Source organism: Tigriopus californicus, chromosome 4 (genome assembly GCF_007210705.1).
Source record: "Tigriopus californicus strain San Diego chromosome 4, Tcal_SD_v2.1, whole genome shotgun sequence".
Classification (NCBI taxonomy): domain Eukaryota; kingdom Metazoa; phylum Arthropoda; class Copepoda; order Harpacticoida; family Harpacticidae; genus Tigriopus; species Tigriopus californicus.
In genome coordinates, this window is record NC_081443.1 from 11,079,695 (window position 1) to 11,087,858 (window position 8,164).

The following is an 8,164-nucleotide window of genomic DNA, read 5'->3' on the forward strand; positions in this document are numbered from 1 at the left end:
GATCTGATTCGAACCTGGTATTGGCCTGGTGGACAACTCTCGTGGATTTCAAATGCCTACGAGATCATCAGTAGCAAACTGTATCTCCTGCTGAACCAAGTATCGCTATGGCATCGAATATCAACCTGACATTCCTCAGACTTGCTCTCGTTTTAGGAACTGTTGGTTTGAGCCATGAATTGGGAAGCAAGTATGAAAACACAACATCAGGCCGTCAAGGAAAACGTAAGTACGAAAACGAAAAATTAAAGTTGTTTGCTTGCTAGATAGTTAGCGTGAAGACAAGTGTCTCGAGAATTAGACAGCGCCCAATGAAGCGAGCATCTATCCTCAAATGACATTGATTCTTTTCACTAGGGTAAGTTACAAAACTTCATTCCTACACTTTGGTCTCGCAGAATTGATTTCATCATCGGTTAATCCAATCGTCGTAGTTTAGTTAAGCCCTAAACTTAAGTATTGATTATCTGTTCTATGGAATTAAATCCCAGATGGTAAGCACATCGTCCTCAATTGAGGTATAAAGGGGAGTTAAGTTGTAACCTTATCTTCAGTCATAGATTTTTAAACCCTGGATGTCGGTCGACTGACGACTCGGTTGGCCAAACAGTACAATATGTTTGCGATCAATTCCCAGTAGACCATCCATTGTATTGTATAGCCCACCGAATGGTCGGTCGACCGACATTCAGGGTCTAAAGATCTATGCTTCAGTGGATGAGGTAGCAACTGGTGTTAAGATAAATTTTCTTGCGGCACTATCCATGATAACAATGAAAACAGAGAGTTGCAGTTGCTGCACTTTCTACGCCAATTCGTGCATAGTGAAGAAATAGTAAGTAGACTTCAGATCAGCTTGAGTCCTCCCTTCAAAAGACATCTTGAAGACAGGCAAGGATTAGTGGCCCACCCTAAACAAATCCAACACTTCAGCTACTTCGATACTTCACGCTCATGGCTTTTGCAAGTCCACCATCGTCTGTAACCCAGAAATCCAGAAAATGGCCGGTAAAAAGACGTTTCTATGCCTTTATCACTTTTACAGTACATTCGGACGTTTAGACAAGCTAACAAATAACAATGCTTACCAACAAACAACTTTGCCTCCAAATGACAGTGATGCAAATTTGACATATCAAAGTAGTTTTAATGAAGTGCACCTTTACTCATGGTACCATGAAAGAAAGGTCCGCCTCTCAAAAACATGTCTGGAGCCCCAAATTTGCATAACTGTCGTGATACTAGCAAACAATTGTACTTGCCTAAACTTCGCCAAACTTTTTTATTTGCTTGATGAAAGCCCAGATAGTTCGTGATTGAGCTTATGGAAGTGTTGGAAATTCTCTCTGCACCATTTTTTGATGGTATTGGGATCTTTTTGGGTTGACGACCACTCCTCGGTCTGTATTCAAAACCTTCCCCATTTTTATGCGGCCAATCAAGTTTTGATTGATTTTGAAGGAATTAGGATCACTAAGCTCAAGAACTCAGCTTTTCCAAGTTTGAATATAAAATAGAATTTGTAAATACCATTCCAAATAAGTAATATCGTTTCTTTTGATCACGGCCCTTTAGGAATGAGTAGATAGCCTCAAATGGCATTTCTCAATGCAATTGTTAAGTGGATTGCCTGGTTGAACATGGCCTTCTTGGCACATTTGATACACGGTTAAAGAATTCAGGTGCAAATCAGCTCTGCTTCAGATATATAATGTAATTTAACCTTAAGGTACTGAAAATTAACAAGGAGACAATTGTTGTGAAACCCTGGTGTGATCTTACAACAAATGCATATGTTGCTTTTTCGAAAGATTTTGGTGTGCTTAGGCTCAACGTATGTTTTTCTTCTTTTTAGTGTTTTCCCTTTTCAATATCGTTTCCTTCGACAATGGACCATGTCCCAGTTCAAGCTCCGTTGGCAGGTAAGCATATTCAATCTTTGGTTTTAGCTTGAGCTTCATTGAGCTCCTTAGATTTTAAACATGTATTGTTACATAATCTAAAGCTGAGTGCAACAAGAACTTGTCCAAATTTTGCTTCGATTATCTTTCACCGAATTAGGATGACGAAATGAGGTAAGTTCACAATCAATTTCGTAATTTGGAACTTTGTTTTATAATTTTCAAGCACGAGACATGTATAATGTAAAACTGTTGGTTCGAAATTTGTCTAAATTTCAACATGTGCCAAAAAGTGATCGTCATCTTAATAGACACTTACACTTCTTAGAAAACTTTTAACTCTCTTTTAGTGGAAATAATGGGAATCGAAATGGCACATGTTACGCAACCAATGAATGCCTCCAAAGGGGAGGGAGTGCCTCAGGAAATTGTGCAGCAGGGTATGACTTGCTGTTTGTGTTTTAAAGCAATGATAAAGATGACTAAAACTGTTTATAATTTGATTTTTAGTTTCGGTGTCTGTTGTGTTTTCTATTTATCGTCAGGTGGAACAACATCTCAAAACTGCACTTATCTTCGAAATGACAATTTCCCGTCTGGATTAACGGGAACCAATGGGCAGAGCTTTACCATCAACAAGTGTTCTTGCGGTAAGAATTGAGCTTTTCATTTGCATCTCTGCATTCCATTTGTGTTGAAATCCTGCAAGTAAAACAAGAACATTTTGATTATTGTTCCATTATTTCAAAAACCCTCATGTTTGCTGGTAGGTCAAAATCAAATTTAGATTATCTTTCAATTTTAAGTCAGTTCATATTACTCTTGGGTCGCCAAGAGTAGATTCGATTTAGGACCTCTATTTTTGACTTGTCAAACTTTAGAATTTCGCAATGACTTAAAAGCTGTCTCACGGAACCCCGTTCTGACGATTTATTTCTCGTACTTGTTTTGGGTTTTGAATCGTACATAGGTCGTACATTCGCCTTCACAACTTTTAGAGGTTTCGTGAAGCGTTAGTCATCATGCTGCGAGATTCTTGAGTATGACAAGTCAATACTTCTGGAATCTTGGCCGTTCCTGCCACAAACTAGTTCAGAATCATCAGCATAAGAAGAGAAACTGACTTTATTATTGAGCTTCTGAAGTAGAGAGATGATGAAAAGGAGATGACTTAACATGAAGCCTTTTGGAACACTTGACTTGACATTAAAAATGTCACTAATGAATTCCTCGACCATAATCAATTGTTTTCTACCATGAAAAAAACTTGTTAACCAATCGAGAACTTTGCCTTGGTTCCCAATCTTATGGAGCGTGTTATCCAAATGGCCACGATTTAACTTGTGCTGAGTTGATATTGATTTCAAACTAGTGACTATTAAATTCATATTTAAAATATATAAAATAATATTGTATCACGTTTTTATACAACTCAGCACGAGGAAGATCATGGCCATTGGTTCACGCGCTCCATAAGATTGGGAACCAAGGCAAGGTTCTCGATTTGTAAGCAAAGTTTTATTCTGGTTTGTGATTTGAGTACGTTATTGCGAAATGCCCAAAAAGGATCAATTCAATCGATATTTATGATATCTTACAGATTTCTTATTTTTTCCAAACAGGTATAGCTAGTTTGACTTCGCAACAACGCCATTGCTTTTATAAGGTTGACTCCAAAAGTTCAGCTTATGTTCAGCCTTGCAGTTTCTGTTTATCACTAAAACTATAATTTTCATCCTTTCAGATGTTTGTTATTTGAGATTGGACTTTTTGACCTTCTCTCTCCTTGGTATGGTTGATAGCTTAGAAATAATGGGGGGGACTTGCCAGGACTCCCTTAAAGTAACAGTGAGTTACAACTTACCTAAATTTTTCCTCTAAAATCGAGCACAAACCATTTGAACTATTTTTTTTCTTTTAGTCGAGTTCCAATGAGCCCATCCCAGAAATTTGTGGACAAAATTCTGGGCAGCACAGTGAGGAAATATTGATTTGAATNAAATCTTTCATAGATGATACCTCATATTTGATCATCTGCTTGCCAAAATCATGAAACAAAAGTTTTTGACTCTATTATATAATAATGAAAATTTGTTTGCTTAAAATGGCCAATAAGGTCAAGGCTTAGAATATGGATTTGCATTTTGAGGTGGGAGCGTTCCCTCAAAACCACATATGTCAAGGAACATTTGTTAAAGTTATGCTTATACTTTACAATCAAATTGACTAAATCAGACATAAAATTGGTAATCGTTTTGGCCCCCTCATGGCAAGTTGATAGTCAAATTTTCCTAATTAATAAATTTTCAGACCATGAACATCAAAATTGAGAATTTGGAGAGAGATTTTCTATCAGATTTGGAAATCAGCAAAAGTTTGTTACAAGGAGCTGGGGAAGTACTAAAATAGGGCAAAATTACCAAAAGAGATGAATGCTAAGTTTATTTCTTTAGAGCTGTTAGCTCAAAAATAAAAGAAAAGTGATGGATTAACCTTGTTGGCCCTGGATTTGCCCTCAATGATCATACATGAAATCCAATGATAGTTTTCTACAGATGGTGAGCTCAAACAAAACATCCCAGGAAGCTGACACTGCTAGTGGCACGCCAAAAACACGCTAATTATCCTCAATTTCCCTGCAGCGGTTACAAATGCCCGCGAAAACTCAAACCAAAAAAATTCCCCATTTGTTCTTTTAACCAGGGCCGCTAACTGTTAAGATAATGTGAAAGCTTGTTTCTGATTTTTCCGATATTACGACATTTCTGGCTTCGGAAAATACCGGAAACTTGCAAGGTCCGAAAGTTTCGGTTATTTTTTGATCATGGAAGCTCTAGTCTACAGTTATATAAGTGGTCTCGTTTCGCTCAGAACTCTCAGATGATACCGTGCGATTCAATATTCCAGCAAACGTAAATCGGGCGGGTCTCATATAGTCTAGATAGTGTGGAGGTGTAACTTGGTAACTTGACACAAAAATTCATGGATGTCTTTCAACAGAAAAGACATTCTTAAAGGCCAGCAAAATGTCATTAATATAAGAAGTGACATTATCTAACTTCTTTGCGGCATTTATGAACTTCAGTATGAAAGCCACGGCCCCGAAATGGTGGAAGTAGTATAAGAGTGTTGTGCTTTAAGAAAGACCCCACGTCGTCTTAGGTTTATTGCTGTGCTGGCATCCTTTACCACCAATCATTACAGCAACCTCAAATTTCCTGTAATTTAATTTCCAATTCAGCCAAAGGTAAAGGGCCCTTTCACGTTTGGAGGAGGCTTGCTAGGTAGAGTTGTGCCGACCAGCAAGATTCGGATCCAATCGACCAAAATTCTCCGATTTCGATTCAATTGGGAGAAAAAATTCGGATTGGTTTCAGAATCGGCAACTAACATCGCAGATCCTAGCTGACCGAAATTTGGTGGCTTATTTTTCTGTACATATTTTTTAATATAATTTTATTTTCTCTCGCGTTATTGTATCATGGGACACACACAATAGCATCAGATCCTCTTAGAAATGCCTCAAATACTTAGTCAAGCATTTTGACTCGTCTCAAAGGAAGAAATAAGATGCTATAATGTCAAAATTTATGATTGTGTAATTTTTTTGGTGCCGCCAAATAAGCCTTAAATAGTTTTCAATAGCCTTGGTCATTTTTCACGTTCAGATCGACAAAACACTTTCGGGATTATCGTAGGATTGGGAAACAATTTCGGATTCAGATCGGATAGAGCGAAGTTGCACGGTTAGGATTCGCAAAACAAAATTCACCCTGATACGGAACCGACAACATTGTTGGATCGGAGAAAATCCCTAGTCTCATATCTGTCATTTAGACATACTTTCGGAGAGAAGTAATTGATCAACCAAAAACCAAAATATCTGATTAGTGAGATCCAACGCTGGTAGCTCTGTTGGGGTTTCAGTGGTAGAAATAATGATTCGTTGAAGATTTGAAGTTTTCCCCCCTGGCTTCCGACGGAAATTGACAAACTAATGCAGCTTTCCCACGAACTAAGGTAAGCAGAAATGGAAACAATTGCTACCACTGAGTGTTTCACTTTACATTTAAGTCGGAACATGCAAAAAAGGAGAATCGTCAGTCTCCTGAGAAACATGTATTTCGAGTTTTTCCATGAGCATTGGAAAAAGTTACACACTTATTGAAACTCTGAGGGGATACAAATATGGCTTCCAACAACAAGGAACAACGTTTGAATGGCTTGGAAAGTAATACTCGTTTTGGACTTTTCTCAGGGTTTCAGAGGAGATGAAAATCGAATCATCTTCCCCAGAATGATCACTCCACCCTGGTAATCTAGCATTATCTGACGTTTCAAACATCCGCATTTCGCAACAAAAGCCCGAAGGATCAATTGAGCAACTCTTTGGATTCTTCAAGACACCTATCACAGGGGAGTTGTGGGACCTATGGGCGCAAATATAAAAATGCCTTGAGGTGGGGGACTATTTCTTTTGAATTTGGACACCTTTTATCAGATCGAAACAATTATTCCTTCGTCAGACTCCTAACAAACAAGTAAACTGCAAGACAAATGCTGACAATACCGTTAACGTACCTAGATATTAGATTTATATGTTCCCCTTCCCGCCTTTTCTGAGCCTTCTACCTCTTGTCCAGCTCTACATTGTGTCCCAAAAGCTTTAGGTTTCAAAAGCAATACAAATCGCACCTTTTTCAATTCGATTTTTATAACTAGGGGTCGGAAAATATAGGTCCTCATTTTTGCTGTATAGTTGTTTACATGTTATCAAATAAGCCAAAATAAGTTCTGAAATTGTAAAAATAAGTTATGAAAGAGTGAAGAAGTAGTCATTTCTTTTGTTATTGAAATATGTTGGTGGTTTTCAATGCAAAATTTCAATTTCTAAGTAAAGTGCATATTTTGAAGCATCCAGAAATCCTGAATGGTTTGTAAATTCAATGACAAAAGTCAATTGTGCACAAACAAACTACGACACAATTCATACAAAACACAGGCATCTACATTCTCAGTTAATTATCAATGCCAACAAATAACATACATTCTTAAGAAGAGATGGTCAAAAATAATGAAACTTGCAGGGTATGAAAACATTGCAAAAACGAGGTAGATGTAATTTTTTCATCCTTAAGTTTTTCTTTTTTGAAAATGGTTTGTGAAATGAAGTGCTTCTAAATTTTGCCCAAAATAGACAAAAACCATTCAATTTCCCTCAAAATTGTCTGTTTTGGGCTATTTCAAGGTCCCAAAAAATTTTTAAAAAAATCTTTTTAATATATCAATATTTTTTCCTGTGTATGAACTGTTGGTCAAATCTTCATGAAATATCATTTCCCGGCAAAAGCAGAAAGTTAATTTTATTATGAAAATGTTATTTTTGCAGAAATTTGAGAGCAAAAATAAACAGTGCTTGTCTTCACAACACAGATTCACATATGAATCAGAGTTGAAACATGTCTGAAAAATGTTTCTGGCGTTGAAAGATATTTTTTCGTCAATCAAGGAGAGAAGCATATGATTTTGCATCGACCTGGATCCATCAAAAACTATTAGGACCCCCTTATTCTTTATTTTTCTTGATCTCTCGAAAGTAGAACCGAACGTCGAACGACAATAACCATTAACGGTTTACAGAGGTTCGTTTTATGGCTGGAGTGTAACCCCAGATTTTATTCGTGTGAAACAGACTTAGGAAACTGACATTTTGATGGTTTATGGACATGCTATAATGAATGCCTCATCTGTGGGGGAGAACTTGACAACCAACGTCAATAAATGGATTTGGGGAAACAATTGAGTTGGCATGATGGACAAAGAAGTGTACGGGAAATGTTATGAGAAGCGGTACGAAAACTTTTATTTGAAATCACTCCAATAGCTATTGTGTGAATAAAGCTTGAGGCATGAGGAAAACCTTCAGTTGAAAACGCTGTGATAAGCATGCAAAAAGAAACATTGTTTTAACTAATATGTTCTTCCTGCTCAAATTTCGGTCACGCAATTCGACACCAAAAACAAACAAGCACTTCAAAGTGATTTAAGCTGATCACAATGTGCTTCTTAAAGATCAAAGTTGCTGGATTGGTCAAGCAAATCCCTTTAAACACTTTTTCCCCAGTTTTTATCCGTCTCCTTTCAGGTGGTGTCGGAGAGAAGGCGTTTCGTCGCTTTAAAAGACTTTGTATAAAGAAAAGTGTTTTTTTCTTTTTCATTAGTGTGTGCCAAGATTGAAGAGGTCAACCTTGATTATGCACCCA

General features: G+C 37.3%; 1 protein-coding gene across 1 annotated transcript in view; it reads left to right on the forward strand.

Annotated features, from left to right (window-relative positions):
* Positions 1–839: 839 nt before the first annotated feature.
* Positions 840–8,164, forward strand: part of LOC131879616 (uncharacterized) — a gene marked incomplete in the record, with an annotated part of 12,499 nt that continues 5,174 nt past the window's right edge. The window contains 6 exon segments of the mRNA XM_059225975.1: positions 840–1,008; positions 1,856–1,922; positions 2,252–2,341; positions 2,412–2,551; positions 3,646–3,749; positions 3,823–3,874. Of these exon segments, the coding sequence (XP_059081958.1) occupies positions 1,002–1,008; positions 1,856–1,922; positions 2,252–2,341; positions 2,412–2,551; positions 3,646–3,749; positions 3,823–3,874 (460 nt within the window).